The sequence below is a fragment of the Anas platyrhynchos genome, chromosome 3 (assembly GCF_047663525.1).
Source record: "Anas platyrhynchos isolate ZD024472 breed Pekin duck chromosome 3, IASCAAS_PekinDuck_T2T, whole genome shotgun sequence".
NCBI classification, from domain to species: domain Eukaryota; kingdom Metazoa; phylum Chordata; class Aves; order Anseriformes; family Anatidae; genus Anas; species Anas platyrhynchos.
This window is the reverse complement of record NC_092589.1, coordinates 96,038,568-96,058,924: the sequence shown is the minus strand read 5'-3', so window position 1 is coordinate 96,058,924 and position 20,357 is coordinate 96,038,568. Positions and strand designations below refer to the sequence as shown.

The 20,357-nt window shown below is 46.9% G+C and overlaps 1 protein-coding gene and 1 long non-coding RNA gene across 2 annotated transcripts in view; both read left to right on the top strand.

Moving 5' to 3' along the window:
- Positions 1 to 400: 400 nt before the first annotated feature.
- Positions 401 to 5,501, top strand: LOC106014907 (uncharacterized). The gene is made up of 3 exons (XR_005264123.2): positions 401 to 4,071; positions 4,612 to 4,850; positions 4,973 to 5,501. It is a non-coding gene; the product is annotated as an uncharacterized lncRNA (long non-coding RNA).
- Positions 5,502 to 12,753: 7,252 nt separating this feature from the next.
- LRRC1 (leucine rich repeat containing 1) overlaps positions 12,754 to 20,357 on the top strand; it is a 69,150-nt gene continuing 61,546 nt past the window's right edge. Inside the window, exon 1 of the mRNA XM_027455099.3 lies at positions 12,754 to 13,230. Coding sequence (XP_027310900.1) covers positions 13,072 to 13,230 — 159 coding nt within the window. The 5' untranslated portion in view covers positions 12,754 to 13,071. The remainder of the gene's footprint in view (positions 13,231 to 20,357) is intronic.

The window sequence follows — 20,357 nt, the reverse complement described above, 5'->3', positions numbered from 1 at the left end:
CCTACTGCATGCAGAGCATGTGTTAGTCTGCTCTGACTTTGTCTCTTTTTGATGACTGAACTACTTATTTACGTAAAAGCTTGCTTTGCAGGACTCTCGCATGCTTAAAGCTCTACGTTTCTTCCTCTTTGCCATGCTACGCTTGCTAGAGGTTCCCACAGCTTTTACCATGCACTCTGATCACAGCTTGATTTTTCCAAATTCCTTTTCAAGAGTGTACCTTGCTGCTGGCAGAACCTGGTGTTGCTGGCAGCAGCAGCAGCAGTGCCAGCACCCATGGGCAGCCCTGATCTGACCCCACAAGGACATCTGCAGTGATAGGTGATGACTTTCTGCCTATAGCAGAGACTGCTTCTGCCCTTGCCATGAGAGCCAGGCCTCTCTTTTTCTCAGAAGGCCTCCTTCCTCCTGCAGCTGGAAACACATCACCACCCACCTTTTCTTTGCTGCAGGCTCCCGTGCCTGCACCATCGTGGAGGGTGCTTCAGCCCGAGCTTCCCCTGCAGCTAAAGCACTCACCCAGCCTCCTCTTTCTCACAGATCTGATGGGATCATCCTTCCTGCCAAACATTCCTGTCTCCTGATTATTATTTGATATTGCTTGTCATATGCTCTCCAACAGTTTGTAATAATCTAAGATGGGGGCAGGGTTGGCAAAAGGATGTCCGTAGCTGCGTGTGGGTTTCATGTGTGTTCATAAAATGTGAAGAACATGCTCATGAAAAACCTCACTGTTGTTTTTTTCAGTATTAAGTTGCAAGAAAAAAGTAATCTACTTAGCTTTCAGCCTTTTAATTTTTCTAACTTAAGCCACTGTTAAACCACATTATCTTCCCAACAATAGGGAAGCTTGTGCTATGTAAACGCATGCTTGAAATTGTGACAGCAAGTTTTGCCAGAGGACAAACTCGGTAAGAAAATTAAGGCTGGACTTCTTTTCCTTATAAAGAAAACTGTTCTATTATAAACAGACACACTCGCATCAGCTGTTTGCTTCATGTACCAGCATGGTAGTTCTGCTCTTCCCATGCTGGTACATGAGGCTTATCTCCTGTAAGCATCAGCCTCCATAGCTGCTGAAGTCTCCTCAGGTGACTGGCCAGGCGTGTGTTTGTTTTTCTACTTGGTAATCACTCTTTTTGGTGTTCAGCATTTGATGAGAGCTTCAGAAAGAGGTAAACATGTTATCTTTCCAAACACAGCTCTGCAAGACTGCTATAGATCCTTGTGGAGACTGATTCGTACACGCTGGAAGAAGAATAGTGCCCAAAGCTTCCCATGTGGGCAGAGACTTGAGGTGCACCTAAGAGGACTCTGAATCCTGGGATTTGTCCCACATCAATAACCATGCTGGTTTCCAGGCTCTGAAACAAACCTGGCATTCAGGGAAGCAGGGGGAAAGATTCAGAAGACTAGAAAATATAGAGGAAGAGAGAAAACTCCCATGGCAGATCTGGGGGATGTGATGCTGGGTCACGAAGTCATTGCCTTAACCCCCAGTATACACCAAAGCTTCCCTAAGGTGGAAACTAGCAGAGTGTGGTAGGAGCACGCTGCTTTGCCAGCACAGCAAAGGAGCAGCTTCAGAAGGAGCTGTGTGACAGACAGAGTCACAGCATCACAGAATGGCTGAGGTAGGAAGGGACTTCTGGAGCCCATCAGGTCCAACCCCTGCTCAGGGTGCCCAGGCCCATGTCAGGTAGCTTCTGAAGATCTCCAAGGAGTTCTCCCATCCTTTGGCAGCTGAGAAACAAGCGGAGTCTCGTCACTGTGCTTGGCTGGAAGTGAGCCATCTCTGCTTCTGTTGTGGGACTAATCAGGCCAGGGGAACAAATTAAATGACATGTTTCTGCCCTAGAAACTGTGATGCTGCTGTGAAATTTGCTTGCCTTAGGCTAATGATGCTGAAGGTGTCTAAAGTATTGTCTCTCAGAAAATTCTGCTTTTAAACTGCTTGGGAAGTGGTGACAACCTTCAGCACACTCAGATGAGGTAGTCTTGAAAGAACAGATTTATTGACCCTTTTCTATTGTTCTCAAGGGCAATTGGGGCCATGCTAGCAGTGGTGGTGAATATGCATACAAAGAAGAAGTGGGGCTGGAGCCCATCACCAATGTTCTGAGAACCTGGGCAAGCTGCAAGCTTTTCCTGTTGCACCCATGCTCATCCCTGAAGAGCTGAAGCCCACTGCGATTTTGGGGGACCCACCTGCTCTTTCTTCCTGTAGCTTTTGAAGATTCAATTAGAAAACATGGGATGCTGCTTTTAGTCATTTTGAAATCAGAGAAATGATTTGTCATGCTGGAAAGAAGTAAAAGCAAACCCCAGATTTACAGAGAACACAGGATTTTTTTTTCTGCTTACTATGAGAACTCAGATGCAGCTGAAATGAAAACTCAATAATTGATCTACATCCATTTACAGATCCATCAACATTTATGTAGGCTGGGAAACCTTATCCCTGTGTGCACATTTTCCCTTTAAGCAGCTTGTACTCCGTCTGCCTGTGAATACATCTGCTCTCATCGCACAGGGGATGCTAGGTTCCTTCTAGGAATGAGCTGGGGGCCTTTTCTTTTTTCCCTCCAGTAAGAGGACTGACAAGATAAGCTGCTGAACTGCTACACAGCTCGTGAGATAAGTGTGGAGTCCTTTAAAGCTCAGGACGCAACCAGGATTTACCTCTTGAAACACAGCAGCTTGTAGCTGCTGTTTAAACAGCACAAAGTCACTTGCATGGGTAACAAAATCTGCCTCAAAACAAGCAGCACAGATGTGACCTGTAAGGTCACAAAAATCAAAAATAAGCCTTTTTTTTTTTTCTTTTTTCTTTGATTGAGATGCTATAGTATGGAATGAGGCTGAGGAAATGTACTGTGATTCCCCATTTGCTGCTCGGTGTCACAGATCACAGGCTGTGCAGCCACGCCAGGCTGCAGGTCATGTGCCTTCGTTCCCTAAATAGAGAAAGTTCCCTGCTACGTTGTGACATATCTGAGAGGACTTTCACTTTTGCTTTGTCTGGTTAATGAGCAAAGTGTTTTGCAAGGAGCACATCCCAAGGTCTCCTCTGCTCCCAGTACGGTGCTGTGGGACACCCCACGTTCCCCAGCAGAGAGCAGGTCCCGGCTGCAGGAGCCCGCTGAGGCCTGCTCCAGGCCCTTGGACGTGTTGCAGGACATCTCCTGCTGCTGGAAACCTGGTTCTGTGGGGAGCTACAAGCACACCCAAGTTGTCCCCTTTCCTGGGAAGGAAGAGGTGGTGTCACAGACTCACAGGATGGCTGAGGAGGGAAGGGACCTCTGGAGGCATCTGGCCCAACCCCTGCCCAAGCAGGGCCACCTAGAGCAGGGTGCCCAGGCCCATGTCCAGGTGGCTTCTAAAGATCTCCAAGGAGGAGACTCCACAGCCCCTCTGGGCAGCCTGTGCTCAGTCACTTGCACAGTAAAGACGTGCTTCCTGATGTTCAGGTGGCACCTCCTGTGTCCCAGTTTGTGCCCGTTGCTTTGTCCTGGCAACTGGACACCATGGAAAAAAGCCTGGCTCTGTCCTCTTGCACCCTCCCTTCTGATATTTACAGACCTTGGTGAGATCCCTTGAGTCTCCTCCAGGGTGAACAGTCCCAGCTCTCCCAGCCTCTCCTCACAGGAGACGTGCTCCAGTCCCCTCATCGTATCGGTGGCTCTTTGTTGGACTCTCTCCAGCGCATCCAGGTCTCTCTCATACTGGGAAGCCCAGAAACAGACCCAAAACTCCAGGTGTGGCCCCACCAGTGCTGAATAGAGGGGAAGGATCACCTCCCTCAGCCCCTTGGTGATACCTTGCCTAAAGCAGCCCACAATACCATTGGCCTTCTTAGTGACAAGGGCACACTGATGGCTTCTGCTCAAGGAGAATTTGGTGGGTTTTAAGGTGCTAAATATTATGTGCTGCTGAATATACGTGAGCTGATTTTTTACTTTTCTATTTTTTTCAGAGGGATCTTGACAAAATTTTGTGGCTGTGGCAGCAAAAGGCACATTGCCAAACTAATATTAAGCTACCTTCTCTGCTAAAAGGACTTTTTCCAAAGTAAGTGATCTTGTTAGCAAGATTGCTTGCATCTTTTCAATGTATTGAAGGCTGTATTTTCTGGCAAATGTTCTCAGAAACAGGTGATTGTTTTAGTTGACACTTTCTTGAAAATACCTAAATATGAGTCAGGCTCATGAAGTAAAAAAACATGATCCTGACAGCCAGAGTCTGGTGAGGTTGTAAGCAAGTAGAAACTAGATCTCACAAAAGGAAGTGCTGGGCCAGATAGCAATAGAGATTATCAGCTCTTCTCATCATTCATGATGACAGAAGGAGAAAAGGCTCCCATTGCTTCAAAGAGGTTTCAAAATGTGAAGAAAGGAGTTTTGTGTTCAGTCTGAGGGAACTTCAACTGAGGAAGATGAGCAGGAAAGCGAATGGAGATAAGAAACCTTCAGCATTTGGGTGTTGTGGGTGAGGGGAGAGGCCACTCTTTCAGTGTTTACTGTGTTTCTCCAGAAACTATAAAATGTAAAATACTTCAATTTCTGGCCTCACTTACAGCTGCTATAACCTCTCACCTTTCTGCCTTTTCAGCTTCCAGCCCCAAGGTTAATTCAGGCTGTTGAGTAGAGCTTCCCACCTACTGGAAAATAAGTGCCTTGGTCTCAAAAGGATCTTGTAGGAGAAGTACAGGGAAGAAGGCAGAGAGAAACTGCACAAACCAACCAGATCTGCAATGGGCCTAACACTGAGCAAACCATGTCTGTATGACTCCAGGCTCATACCTGAAGACATGTAAAAGGCTTCAAAGAATTGAGCCCACTAAAATGAATGTGAGTTCACGTAGTCTTGTCCAAAGGTTCAAACCTGTGCAAGAGTACCAGTAGCTCCAGGAGTTTATGAAATGTTGGTGCCTTCAAGCAAGCAAACGGATTTTAATTTTCTCCTCACACAGGCAACAAGGGCCACAAGTGGAAAGACACCTGCATGGAGATGGCTGGGCTGTGTTTGGACCTTGCCTTCCTGCCCATGCTGTTTCCACAGAGCCCATCACCATGCTCAGGCCAAGAGATGCTTTTAGGAGGTCTGGGCTGGGAGGTCTCGCTGTCCCAGAGAGACATTCCTCTGATGATACAAACAGCCAACATCAGGTAAGTGAGCACAGCTCCTTCCAACAGAGCTCAGCACCTCATGCTGACAGGGTGGATGTGTAGCAGCAAAATTACTATCTCTTCTTGCCAGCTGTGTGGCTGCAAGGAGCACATGCCAGGAAGGAGGCCAAGGTGTTGCTTTCAGCCTTGTCTATGAGGTCTGTGGGGCATCTGTAAACTGAAAATATAAATAAATGATGAAAAGCTTGAATAAGATGTTCAGGCTTGAAGTCAGTGTTTGCATATGAGGTAAATTAATTAAACAGTGGTACACCATAGTGAACGCTGAGCAGTATCCACCGTCACCCCTGGCTGATGGTGTTCCCACATGAGGGTTCCCACAAATGGGCAAGACCAGGTATACTCAGCATCCCTGATATCATAGAATCAGAGTCATTAAGGTTGGAAAAGACCTCCACAGTCATCTAGTCCAACAGGCCCCCTACCACCAGTATCATCCACTAAAACATGTCCCTAAGCACCACGTCCAACATTTCCTTATATACCGTCAGGGACAGTGACTCCACCACCTCCCTGGGCAACCCATTCTAATGCCTGACTGCTCTTTCTGAGAAGAAATTACGCCTAATTTCCAACCTGAACCTCTTCTGGTGCAACTTGAGGCTTGGGAGAAATCTATATTTTAGGTTTGAATCCAAGAGAAACATCAGATGTTTCTCTGGTAGACATATTTTCAAGTGTTTGCAGTCATCTCTTCACATAATCAAATTAATTTCAGTACTTCAAATCCAAAGCAGTGCTTACTGAGTGCATTGGTACCTAAAGAAAACTTGTCTCTCATAGAAAGGCTGATGATGGGTATAGGTTCCTTGCCTTTGGGAGTTCACTAAAGGCATGCCGGGGTCCCCCTCCAGCACCTTCTGCTTTCCATTTATTTTCTGTTGGCCTGCAGAGCTTTTGAGGTGCCTCTGTAAACTTCCCAGTCTACCACACGATGTCTGTTTGCTTGACCTGAATTCTTCTGAAAACAATTATTTCTGACAATTGTAACTCAGGGTTTACAGAACTGGGTAGTTGGTTAATAGAGGCTGTCACCTGGACATGCAAGCTCTGCCATTTTGTTATCAACAGTAAAGGCAGTTATTTTTCTATTTTATTTATGTTTATAACATGAACTTTTTTTTTTTTTTTTCCAACTGTATCTCGCAACTAGAAGATTGAACTGTTGTATATATGTCCTAAATTGCTAATTTGCCCTTAGGTATGCAGCAGGATGTCTCTTCAGCAAGGCATTTAGCTCTAAAGACAATTGTGCTTCTCATTGCACTGCTGTATAACACCTAATCTCTCACTGGATTCAAATGTCTGCTTTTAGCTGCAATTGTTGCTGTGACATAATTAGAGGCAGAAGGAATATTTTACCTGGTGCAGCTGCTCGCTACAATTTTTCTATTAGGCATTCTGAATAGGTTCTGGTTATATTTCCTTTATCCAGAGTCTGATTCATAAAATAAGCCACTTTCATAGTCTACCTGTTCCTCTTTGTCTAAGGAGAAACATCAGAAATTTCATTGTTCTTTTTACTGAAGATCAATAACACTTTTCTAACGTGGTATTTTATAATGTGAAAAAAAATATCCTATGGCAAAAGTCATTAAAGTACAGCAGCCTAATTAACATGCACTATATGAGCTAAATAACTATTATAGGAAATTAGTGAAGAGTAGAATCAACTTTGAAACTTCCCTTTATGAATACCAAATGTGGAATTGTATGTGCTTCTGCAATTGTAGATAAGACCCCATGTGATTACTCGAAAGGCATTAAACTTCCCTTCCAGCTATGATGAGAGGAAGAAGGAAATTAGCAACCACACACCAAAAAATAAAATAAAAATTAAGAGCCAGTTAAAATATTTTTCATTGTCGTCGAATCTGCATTAGCCCCAGTGCTAGCAGCTCAATAAATACAACATTCTCCATTGATCAGCACCAACGCCATGGGACGTGAGGATGGTCCTGATATGAGTGATGTTCCTCACTCCTGCAAGGGCATGGGTGTGATCCTGCCCTGAGCCAGCTCTCCAGAGGAGCTGATGTCTTCTTCTGCCCTGGGTGATGCTCAGTGCTGGCTTGGAGCCCATGGGGAGCTGGTGGTCCCTCCTTGTCCAGAGGATAAAGAGCACGCAATGAAGGTGTGGTGTAACACCTCCCCAAAACCTTCTCTGACAGGTCTGAAAGGCAGGGTGAGTTACCTGCTTCTGGTACCTGCCTTTTCATTTTAATGCCAAATCCAGCAGCTTGCTGGGCATGGGAAACAGAGCACCAAACTTGCGCTCAAACACAGTGGAGTGGTATTTAGCTAAATTATGGTGTTGATTCAGAAAAAAATAAACACAGGCCTGAATTCGTGTCTCTACTCGCTCGCTTCACAGTGGCTGGAGAAGTGAAATTTGCTGCGAGAGGTTCATACCTGTTATTGAGCCTAGCGAGAATAATGAAAACCTGAAAAGTAGTTGGTGCTCAAAATCTAACCATCAGCTGTGATAGCGAGTCCAGCAATCAAGAAGGGTAAAAAAAAGAAAAAAGGGAAAATAAAGGAAAAGGGAAGAAACCCATCCCAGCCACTGGCTCCTCCTCACCTGCCAGAACCTATTACTTTGTTCTTCTGGCCAAAGAAGATGATGGGTGTCAGCCCTCAAGAGTTGGTGTGAAATAAGAAACCATAGGATACAACACAACCGCCTATTACTGGCCACTCCTTGCAAACCAAACTGAAGCAAATAGGATTAAATCAGAGTAATACCTCATGTGATTACAGCTCATTGTGTTCAAATAAAAGGTGACGTTATCGTCAGCAATTTGTTTGGGGGTGGGGGTGGAGAGATGCTGCAGCTCTTGCTCGAAGTGGCTGCTATTTATAGTGCTGCAGGAACACCGAATGTGTTAAACGCCGTGCCGCCAGCGTGTGCCACCGAGGCTGTGCGTTACAGGCTGGTAATTCATCGCAACTCTTAGGTAGAGCTTTATAGGAATAACACGTTCATATTATTCCACACCAGTTACTTCAGACGCACAAAAGCTTTGTAGACGTGAGGCCTGTGCCTAGGTAACCAGAATTGGTAGCTCGGCAATCAATAGAGGAATGCTTCGTAGTTACACCTACCTGCTGCTTGTACAACCCCCTCTAAACAATTTAAACAAAACCTGAAGAATAAATGTGGTTGGCGTCCTCAGCCAGCAAAACTGAGAGGAGAAGTATGTCAGTGCTAATTAACTCCAGCACACTGCCAGGCCTGGCTCTCAGCAGCTCTGCAGGCTTTCTGCTTGCTGGTGCCTCCGTAGTATTCACGTTTAATTTGGGTGGAGGGGTGGGTAGATACTTTCCAGCAGCAATCAGAGGCTGTGTATGGAGAGTACCACTGGGTTGTTGCACCCCAGCCTGCTCCTGTCACCTGCAGTACTTGAGTCTTTCCTTCTTTGTGCTCTTCTTGTTTTGCCCCAGCCTCTTCATGCTCTGTAATTGCATCTCCATTTCTCTAAGGGCGGTAGGGAAATGTGGCTGGGGGAGGGAGAAAGTCCCTAATGCAGACGAGACTTCAGGAACTTGCCCTGCTTTTTTTTTTTTTTTATAATTATTTTTCCTAGTGTTAATTTAAATGCATTTTGAACTCTGAACTTTACAAACTACTTAAACAGTATCTATGCTAAAAACTGCTTCTCTCCATTCTTTTTCTCTCCATCTCTGCACGCCAGAGTGCTCCTTACTGCTAATTTCTAACTGAATATTCCTGTCTCCACTGGAGCAGCACTCACCTCCTCCACACTCACCCCAACTCCTGGGTATCTGTGCTTTATGGCCTTTTGTAAGTATCTCAAAACGTGATGCTGCCTGCTTGTGCTGCAAACAAATGGGGTGTTTCTTTAGAAAAACCAGAGATCTTTCTGCCTGATCAGTGCTGAGGAGGGAGTATCTGCAGCCTGACCTTGCTCTCGCTTCTTTTGAATAATAACTTTGGGGAATTCTCCCTGAGGTTGGCATAACCTAATCTATATTTTACATTTCATTGTCTGAGAGCCTTAAAGCTCACATAAAAGTATTTTTTTCTTGAAGAGCACATAGAAGGACAGCGTCTAGAAAGAGAAACACTGATTTTCAACACTGATGTTCTTGCCTCTGTACCCAGACCAATCTGGAAGTGGCTGAAGGATGGCAGTTTGATAGTCGAAGGCATTAAGTTTTCGGTCACGACCTTTCTCCCAAATTTAAATTATGATGTGACTGTACGTGAAGCTGATACCCCACTGCCATTCCCAGCAGTGAGTGGGGTGATCCAACACAACCCTGCCAGCAGTCCTGCACAGAGAGATTGCTCTTGTACCTGGGCTGTGAATATCTGGGGGTGCAACCAGCTCTCAGGAATCAATCTTCCTTAAAAGAAGGATGTGTTTGATAACAAATTCTCCTGTGTTTATACCTTAACAGTGTTTAACAGAGCAATGGTGAATGACACAAAGCCTGATGTGGGTTGCCCAGCCAGAAAGAGATGTGAACTGTGGCACCATGGTGAGAGCAGACTTCATCTATTCCCCTCTGAAGCTGAGTTCAGAGAAACCTGACTGCGTCCACCTGAGGCTGAATAAAGCAGCCTGCCAAGAACGATCCATGAAGCTGCTCCTGATGTTAATTTCTCTAGCAAAGGAGGCAATGGGATTACCTCTCTTACAAATTTCATACAGGCTCTGGGCGTTGTTGGGAGAGTTGTAAAATAAAGCCTGTTTGTCCCAAGGAACTGAAATTAAGCCAACCAGTATACAAGAGCACTGAAGTACTTGGAGAAGCACTAGGAAGAGAGAGAGAGAGAGAGCGAAGGAAGAGAAGGAAGGAAGGAAGGAAGGAAGGAAGGAAGGAAGGAAGGAAGGAAGGAAGGAAGGAAGGAAGGAAGGAAGGAAGGAAGGAAGGAAGGAAGGAAGGAAGGAAGGGAAAAAAAGAAAGAAAGATGAAAAGACTTCCATAAAAAGGTCAGAATAAAAGTGAAAATACAACAAACTGAATGGCTATCAAATGGCAGTCTGGAGCCAGGTAATCCCCTGCAGAACTGGGAGAGCAACAGCCCTCACTTCCTTCTGTAGGCGAGCCACACCTTGGCTTGCCATGGATCTGTGTAAACCAGCAGGATTGCTGCTATCAGAGAGGGCAATACTTCTCTGAGCCCTAGGGGGGACAATTGCCCCAAGTAAGAAGTTTGTCAGATACGTGCACATACAAATCCTGGCAACCTGCTGTCCCCTGCTGCTTGCTCACGGAGGCACGTAGGTTCTCCCAAGTGCTGCTAATGAGTCTCCTTATTAGATCACCATTTTCCTTTCTCACCCCTTTTCAAAGACGTCTCACACAAATACTTACCCCAACATGAGGTTGCTTTTCTTCTGGGCAAAGGGGATAGAGAATTGGCCTCGTTTTAGGGAAGGGTTTTTTATTGCTGCTATTTCTCAGCACAAAAGGACAATAGAGACTAGTAACTCATTACACCTCCCAAAGCTGGACGGGTTTATTTACAAGCTGAAGTTCAGGATGATGCTTTCAGCTATGAGAATAGTGTTTCCTCAACAAAGGTGCTGGTTTGCCTCTCAGCCTCCTTGATGCCTGTTTCCATACCATGAGTTTAGCCACAGGCTATATCTTCAGGGCCACTGGTCCAAATGTGATGTCCAAAGCTCCTAAGTATTATATGGTGAAGGGAGAGCTTAACAATATTGAGGCATTTTGTCATCACGCTGTCCCCTGGACTGCCTGACACTCATGAGAAGCATGCAAACACTTTGCTTAATTCTTCAGTGAAGTACCCAGGCTCACCCCACAGTCACTGTCACCCTCCTGTTACTGTCCAGACTTGTCACAGTGAGACCCAGTCATGAGACACATGACAGCATCAGTGACACTTCATGCCAAACTGTGTGTCCATGTCACACCAGAAAGGATCAAGCCCTTTACAAGCCCCAGGGACAACCATTCTGTCCTCGTGTCGGCTTCTGTACCCACCAGCTCCGCACTCCTGCAGTGATTCCCAGAGGAGGGGCATTTTCTTTTGGTCAAGTCCTCTGCTGCACGGCTTCCACTTTGTCCTGCTTCTTTGAAGGGTTTCCCAGAGAGAGAGTCACCGAGGAGCCTCCATGGTCACTGCATTTAGGTTGGTAGTGCCCAACTGACCACCAAGACCCTCTTAGTACTACAGCTGGCTGTTCTTCCTTCCACCTCTGAGATCTTGGGGACAGAGTCCTGGATCCCTGCTTTTGCCAGGCCCTGCGCTGGTGCTCAACACGTTTGTTTGATTTTCTCCTGTCTTCTATGCCCCGTGGTTATCTAATCTCATGGCCAGGGGTTGGGACAGCCTGAGAATGCTGGTGCACACCCACCCTATTTACAAGCACACGTGGACATAGATTTATTGTTATTTATAAGCACACGTGGACACAGATTAGCAGATTTCTTTACATACTTTATTTAGATTTTGGGAGTTTCCATGGATTTTTTTTTTTTAATTACTGAATGTATTGGTTGAAGAAATTCTTGCTTCTGACAGCTCCTTAAGGTACATATGTGTGAAATGTGTTATTATACAATAATGCATATCAGTGGTAACTTTTAAAAAGTTTCTTAGCAATCTGTATAGCAGTCCACAGTCCTAAAATGTCCTTTTAACAACTAAAAGTGTGCAGACCCCTGCGATTCCCACAGAAATTACCCAAGTTTATCTCGCAAGATTTATCCGGTAAGAAGAAAATTGCCCTTTTATGACTGGGTATTCTCAGCAGCATGCAGGGGCAGAGGCTGCTGTGATGAACTTCCCCCTTTGCCCCATTCCTGTATCTGCACGCAGTGATAATTAGGCAAGAAAATCGGAGCATTTCAGAGAAACTCTGACGTCAAATGCCTGTTTCTGAGCGTGTTGTATGTCCCCATGTGGTTCCCCAGACCAGCGCTGGGCAGCCAACTGGCGGGGATGCTCTGGATGTGGGCTGAGGGTTTGGGAAGGGGATTTTAGAATCACAGCATCATAGAGGATGGAGAAGATCTCCAAGATCATCTGGTCAAACCATCCCCTTATGACCAATGTCACCCACTAAGCCATGTCCCTAAGCACCAGGTCCAACCTTTCCTCGAACACCCCCAGGGACGGTGACTCCACCACCTCCCTGGGCAACCCGTCCCAGTGCCTGCCTGCTCTTTCTGAGCAGAAATGTCTCCTCATTTCCCACCTAAACCTCCCCTGGTGCAACTTGAGGCCATTCCCTCTGGTCCTGTCGCTGGTTACCTGTGAGGAGAGGAGACCCCCGGCTCCCCACACCTTCCTCTCAGGTAGCGCTTTCAGGAAGCCCTGAGGATAACAGCATTCAGATAGATATAGATATATGGATATTAATGGCACGGTCTGCCACAGCAGCATTGTCCCGTCCCTGCAGTCACCCTGCCCGGCACCCAACCACCGGGGAAAAGCCAAACGCGACCGCGACCCCCGGGCAGGGCAGGGCGGGCTGGGGACCCCCCCGGCAGCACGGCGCGGCCCCGGGGCGGGCCCCGCTGATGTCAGGCGGGACGGGGGAGGGAGGGAAGAGGGAGGGAAGGGAGAGCAGGAGGGAGGGCAGGCAGGGAAGGAGGGGGAGCGGCCGCCGTGTTCCGGGTCAGGCGCGGGAATGCGCGGCGGCCGCCAGCAGCGCTGCGCCCGGCGCCCCGCGATGCCCCTGCGGGGACGGCAGCGGCCCGGCGCCGAGCACTGAGGGGGGGGCGGCCGCTCCCGGCTCCTCGCTCCCTGCTCCGCGGCTCTCTCGGCCGTCCCCTTTCTGCCAGCCTCCGGCGGCCGCCTCGCTCGCCCCGGGGGCCCCGCTGCTGGCCGCTGGATGCGGCTTGCCCGCCGCCTCCCCCCCGGCGGGGCGTCGCGGCGATGTTTCACTGCATCCCCCTGTGGCGCTGCAACCGCCATGTGGAGTCCATCGACAAGCGGCACTGCTCGCTGGCCGCCGTGCCCGAGGAGATCTACCGCTACAGCCGCAGCCTGGAGGAGCTGCTGCTGGACGCCAACCAGCTCCGGGAGCTGCCCAAGGTGAGCGGGGCGAGCAGACGACCCCCCGGTAATCCCCCCGGGGGTGTTCGGGGCTTTGGGGGTGCGGGCAGGTGCCCGGGGGCAGCGCGGGGCGGGAGGGGGCAGCGCGGCCATTTCACGCCGGTTGCCGCTCGGCTCGGCCCGGCCCGCCCCAGCCCAAGCGGATCCTTTCACCCCGACCCCATAAAGGAGGGGAATGGAGGCAGCGTAGCCCTCCCCGCTGTAAAACACCCCCTTCGGCAGCCAGCACCGTGCACGTCCCTCTGCACGACTCCCTGAAACTACCTTGCGCCTCTGCCTTCCCATCGCCACAGCCCCCCTTTGCTTGTCAGCGCCTCGCTTCCTCCAAAAAAAAAAAAAAAACCACCACAAAACCCATCCAGATTCCTGTTTATGCAGCTTTCTGATAATAAAAAGCAACGCTTCTCTCAGCCCAGCTTCACGGCGCTTGGGACGTGCAGGCTGGCACCTGGTGGCTTTGCTGGAGAAACTTTATGGCAGGATACCTCAGCGCGATACTCGGCCACCCGGCCGCCACACAGCGCGATCCACGCTGGGCTTGGTAAACCAAGGGCATTTTTCAGAGCTTCCTCTTGAAACTTCAGGCTCCTCGCAAGCCTGTGGCTGGTAACACGAGAGGGGAAGCGTTATCGAGAAGCTGGACCTCGGAGTGTGAAACTCGCCCTGCCGTGGAAGCTGAGCAGCCGAACTTGGTAGCCAGAAACACGCTCAAAAGCACCCTTGTTTCTGCCTGAACCAAAGTTGGTCTGTTCACGCTAAAACTTAAACAGCATTACTTTTTTTTTTCTTTTTTCCACACTCATTACTCTTACGTAAACTTCTTCTCACGTAAGGAGAGTAAGTATGAGGAAGAAGTCCTTGCGCAGGCAGCAGTAAAGATGTTTAGTTGAAATGACTTATTATGTATTTGGCTTTTTCTTCTGAAAAACCCAGAAACAGGTTTGTGCCTTGTTGTGACTGGGCTCTTTATCCTTCTGAAGTAGAGCAAAACTGGTTTACATAGCCTCAGTGTGGGTGCTATTTTTACTTCCAGCAATTTCTGCTGGCTTTGTGCACAGGCTAGGCGCATGAGCCTTTTTTTTTTTTTTTTTTTTTTTTTGTGTACTGGACTTTTTTCATAGTGCTGGCTTTCAAGCTTGTACCCTTTTTATTATAGGAGTACTGAATGTGTGTGGTTTCAATCCCACTGTGAACCATGGCTCTCCCTTTGAAAAAGAAACCAAGCCCCCCAAACTGGTGGCTGTGTACAAATGTAAATGATGAATGCGGATATGTCTGTTGGTGGTGGTATTACATACAATTTATTCCTGAAAACAGACTGCAGCTATTCATTGTTTCTCTTCTTCCTTGAACTGTAACTTACGAAGTGGCCTTTTTTGTCCCGTGATGACTGAAGAAGACCACTTCTTCCCATTACTTAAATATATGTGCATATTGGTCCCATACATGTGAAAAACAAACAAACAAACTGGAGGGGGGACCAGAGCATTGTAGTAGAATCAAGGAAATAAAGTTGGAGATTTTTTTTCTTACGTGCATGGATCACATTACAGTAGTGCCTAAATATACTGTAGGAATATGTTTGTGGGGTTTTGGCTGTGGTAGGAGGAATCCAGTGAAATACATTCTGCCTTCTCTACAGCATAGGAAGGCATTTTTATTAGGGCTTTCTGCAGTGACCTATGAACTTTCCTCATCAGTTCCTTATTAGTGGTTTCTGATAAGTGGAATGTAGTGCCTTCACCTCGGATAAATGTTGACTCTGTAGGTGTTTCAGGTACAAAAATTACAGCTGCAGTCCTGGATGTGATACCAATCTACTGAAGCTGGAAGCAGATGGGAAGAACCTCGCGTGAAATTTCTGCTACAAAATTCTCCTATAGGAACCTGGCTCGGGAGAATAATGGAAGATTTTTCTTTGAAAGTTAGCTACAGGATAAACTGTTGGTTCTCTGTATTAGAAGGTTAGTGTGATGAAAAGTGCAGAACTGGAAATATGTGCGAAAAGCAGGGACACACCATGCCTCCTGCACAGCAAACACTGGGGAAATCATGAGGGTGTGTAATTAACAAACTGTTAGGTCAGCATACATCTTAGTAGTCATGAGGCCCTTAATCTCCTGCGGTGCATTATAATGGTCTTACCTTGCTTAAGTTTCCTATCTATGTGGATAAAGGCAGCAAGGCAAAATGAAGCCATGATTAGGCTCAGTTTGGTCCTTAGCAGGTCCGGAGACTTGTTTAACTCTCAGTGACTTGCTCGTTAGACAGATTCCCATACTTGACAAAGTCCTGAAGTTCACAGCGATCTGTGCTGATTCCCAGTGAATCATCTGCAGACTGCTGATGCCGTCCGTGATGTATTCCGTAACACCAGTGAGACATTTGTGTTGCTGAGATGTTCATGATCATCCTCAGGAAGTTTCTGCTCACCGTGAAATAACGAGGAAGAATCACTCTGTAGGCTGTTTGACTCACAGTGGAGGTTACAATAGCGGAATGAATGAGCAAAACCGTAACTGCTGCCCTGCTCTTCATTCTGTGCTTTGGTAGTTTAGACCTCATCTTCCTAATGTGGGGAGGAGCGCTCTGAAATGGCTGTTACAGCAGGCAGGAGGTCTTGTGAATATTCCTCTGGAGCCAAGTAGGTATCAGTGAGATCTTTTCCAAGCTTGGCCATGCAGCAGCTCCGAAACATTGATGCCTGTTTTATCTCTAGACATCTGCTTTCCTTCCACTTGTGCTTTTTTTTTTGCCCCTTAGAGCTTTCCAAGGCAGATAAATATCAGCGCGTGGCACATTGGAATAGATGGACTTTCTGTGTTTGTTTCCTTCCCGTGGTATGTACCAACAGAGTCTACTACAGGAGGGTGTAATAACTGCTGGAAGGCTCTGCTGGTTGCTCTCAGGTTGATGGGGCAGCTTGTTTTGGATGCACAAACTTCCCCCTTCTCACTTGTTTCTCCCTGACCCCACCTGTGTTAAGTACCAGCTTTGGTTGGTTGGTTATACAGTGAAAAGAATACTCTACAGTATGCCCTAAACCCCCTGTTTTGAGGTACAGAAGCAGTCTGAGGCTTGTTTAATGTGCAATATTTGCTAACATGCATAGTACTATTCTTGCAGGGCAGCAGGGCATGGCACAAGCTAAGATCCTATGCAAAACAAACAAAAAATAATAATAATAAAAAAAATAAACTCAAAAATCCCCAAAAAGACAGAAAACAACTTTAAAAAGTGCTATAGGGTCATGATTGGAAAAGACCAGCAGAAAAACTCAGCAACACTGCTGCATTATGAGAGTCATCTGAGCTATCCCTAGGAGAGGAGAAACAGGAAATAGTCTTGAATTTTGAAAGAATTACTTTGTTGGGTTTATTTCTGTTGTGTTGGCTGGCCAAAGCGTGTGGTAGAAGCCTTCACTTGTTTGTGAGGGGACAAGAAGGGTTGATCTGGAAAACATTTGCAAAAGTGATGTCCAAGAAGAGATGTCTCTGCTCCTCGTTATTTCCATTCCTCACCTTGTTGTCTCCTTTGGGTGTTAATGCACACGTGGACCAAGACAAGAATGGGCAAACGTGGCTTCTCCGACCCACTTTTTCCTGCGTGTTTTTTTATATATACCAGTCATCCTCTCAGGAGTACAAGTTAGTCATTTTTATTTGTACTATAACTTAAAAAAAAAAAAAGCTTTTTGCTACTGCACAGAGATGCTTTTGGTTTCCCTTTTCGGTAAGTACTGCTGATCTTTTCCCAGGCCTCCCTAACCGCTCTGCCCCATTCCCCAGATTTCTTCTTCCTTCCACTCCCCAGTGACCTGACAGAGACCTTGCCTGTGCTCGTGCTGACAGCGCCCTTTCTTCTCTCCTGCCACCGGTGTCCCAGGCTCCTTGCCCTTGTACCTTCCCTTCCTCCCCTGCCCTTCAGTGTCCCAGGATCTTGCTCACTTCCTAAACAGCCCTTTCTGCCTTGCGTTCCTGCTCCTTGCTTCCTCTCTTTCACATCCCTTCTGTGCCTGATTCTTGGCTGCCTTTTTTTTTTTTCCCCTTTGGACTCTGCTCTCTCCCCTTCCTTTCTCCAGCCTCGCAGACTCCATCTCCTGCTCCTGCCCTTCCTGCAGGATGAGCCAGCCTGGTGGGATGTGCTGGAGGAGCAGGCTGTACTATTAAGCTGCTGGTGGTTTTCCACAATACTGAGGTCTCTATATCCCTTCTTGGCAGATGTGGCTATTTTCCCACAGAACAGCAATTTCTAGCTGTCAGCACGCTTCTCACCGCTTCTGCTTTACAAGACAAATTAAAGAGCTGCGCCCTTCAGGCTCCAAAGGAAGGCCTTTGTCTAGGGCCAGTTTTGTAGAGGGTGGCTCTCCTTTAAAAAAAAATCCTCATCCCTGTTGAATGTGGGATATCCTAAGTGCCTTGCAGTGAATGTTTGGTAGATCTGCTTTGATTGGGAAAAAGGGTATGCGGTCACCAGCGCGCACAGAGCAACATCAAGGTGTAGTTTGTGCTTTTCTCTTCAGCATGGATCGTTTTTATTTTCCTTGAGTGAAAACTTGGAGGCTAAGCTGTGATGTGTAGCGTGTCATTTGCTATGTGTCAAGAACTACACTTCACTGAGGAACAGGCTTTCTGGCAAATTGCTTTGATGGAAGAAAATAACACATTCTGCATGCTGCATTTCAATAGCTAATCTCATGAAAAGCATCAGGTACAAATAGGGTGCTTTCAGTGCTATAGCTCAGTCTGACGTCCATTAAATGTTGTCTCCTACCTTAGAATTTAAGGGCCAGGACATGCTGTCAGCTTCATTTCGCTGTCCGAGGAAATTTCTGCATTGTTTTTGTTTTCTTCTTCCCTGTTTTGCAGAAAATTGCAATTTCTTACGAGCCTTTGAATGCAGTATTACATTGTAGCTTTTATCTTAAATCACTCGCTTGTTTTTTTGCGTTGGTGAGTAGTGGAAATAGCTTGACTCTTGTTTTGCTGCTGTTTTGTCTCGTGACTGCTGTGTTGTTTTCCTCAAAGGATAAAGACCACTTTCCTATGAGACTTTGTGCAGATGTTGTTTATGTGAAAACTCCAGTGGGAAAAGAAAAAGAAAAAGAAAAAAAACACTGTTATGTGTGCACTTAGTTTAGCTTGAGAGTCTGCTGAGCTCTTTCTTCTTTTGGAGATTATTTTTCTCTAGTGTTTGTGGACATAATCTGATAGGACTCGGAATCGTGGCACTTCTCTGAGCTTACCCGTAACAGTGTCTGTGATTTTTATTTCTCGGTGCTATATGCTAATGCTTTTCTGTAGGGTTCCTTGGCTGATGTGAGACCTCTTCCCCAGGAGAGCTGCTGAGGCCCTGGCCACCTCCCGTGCCCCAGTTTCTGTCTGAGAGAAACCCAAGCCGAGCACTCGGCTCGACAGCAGCTCTGCGTCTCTTTGTTACCTGTGGTGTTGAAATCCTGGGTGCTGTTATCGTAGCAAAATCTTCTGAAGGCTCCCTAAGGAAAAAGTCTCTCCGTTCTTCCCACACCACACCTTGTTTTTTGAAAATACCTCTTTTAGGCAAAATTTCACTGTTCTACCATAGTTTCTTCCGTTATGCAACTACAGGCCTGAAGGACGCTTGGTTGACAGCCAGTAGTCAGCTGTGGAAAGAAATGATACACTAAACCTCTTTTAGGTTTGTGCTTACGGGTTGTAACTGTCCCTTCTTAAAATGTAAATGTCTAGAGCATTTTATTTACTTTTTTTCAAATTTATAGATCTCATTGGGATTGTGGAGCTGTGGCGTGACAGCTCCCACAGCTGGAGTGCTGCAAGGAACAGATGTTGGCTCTGTGAGAAGAGACCAGGAAGGCAAAGAGAGGGAGCACTGTGCACTGATGATAACTCCTAACACAGGTGGTGGAGGAGTCAGTGAACAGAGGTGCTGCGCTGGGCTGCTGCTTATAATCAAGATAGGACAGATCAGGATGTGAAGGTCAGGGGCTCCGTGGCTGTAGTGGCCATGAGATGGTTGAGTTCGGGATCCTGAGAGGAGAGAGCAGAGCAAAAGGCAAGATCTCAGCCATGGGCTTCAGGAGAGCATATTTTGGTGTGTTCAGGAATCTGCTTGGAGGAATCTGTGGGATACTGTTCAGGAGAGCTGGCTCACATTCATTGATTGCCTCTGATCTCAAGAAAGACCATTCTGATAAGCAGAAAATGAAGCAAAGGTGACAGGAAGTGTACAAGGATAAAGAAGAGCTCAATGACACTCAGACCAAAAAAAAAAAAGTATAGAACAGGTTGGAGCATTTGTCAGGTGACCCAGGGACACTGTATGGGGTTAAAAGCACCAAAGCCTGTTTGGAGTTGGATGTGGGAAGGGCTGATAAGGACAAGAAGACAAGCAGGGACCTCAGCAGCAAAAGGAAAAAAAATGTGATCCTGCATTTGAGTGAGGCAAGTGACTTGATGACAGAGGACACTGAAAAAGCTGAGGTGCTCAAAGCCTTCTTCATTTTGGCCTCTACTGCTGAGACTGGCCCTCAGCAATCCCAGGTTCCTGAGACAAGTGAGGAAAGTCTGGAACAAGGAAGACTTGCTTTTAGGTAAGGATCGGGTTAGAGAACATTTAAACAACGTGAGCATATGCAAGTCCATGGGACCTGGTAGGAGACACCCATGAGTGCTGAGCGAGCTGGGGAATGTCACTGTGAGGCCACTCCTGATAATATTTGGAAGGTTTTGGTGATCAGGAGAAGATCTACAGAACTGGAAGAAAGCAGATGTTCCCCAGATCTTCCTGTTAGAAATAGGAGTGACTACAGGCTGATCAGCCTCACCTGTGAAGGTGCTGATGAAAATCCTTCTGGAAGCCAATACCAAACATGTGAAGGACAAGAAAGAGGTTGGAATTAGTTACTATGGGTTTATGAAGGAGACATTTGCTTAACCACCTGATAGCCTTCCACAATGAGGTGAGTGGATGAGGGTGAAGCAGTGGATGTTGTTTGTCCTGCCTTTAGCCAGGCCCTCAGCCCTGTCTCCTGTAACACCCTCATAGACAAGCTGATGAAATATGGGGCTGGGTGGGTGGGCAGCCAGGTGGACCGAAAAAGGGCTGAC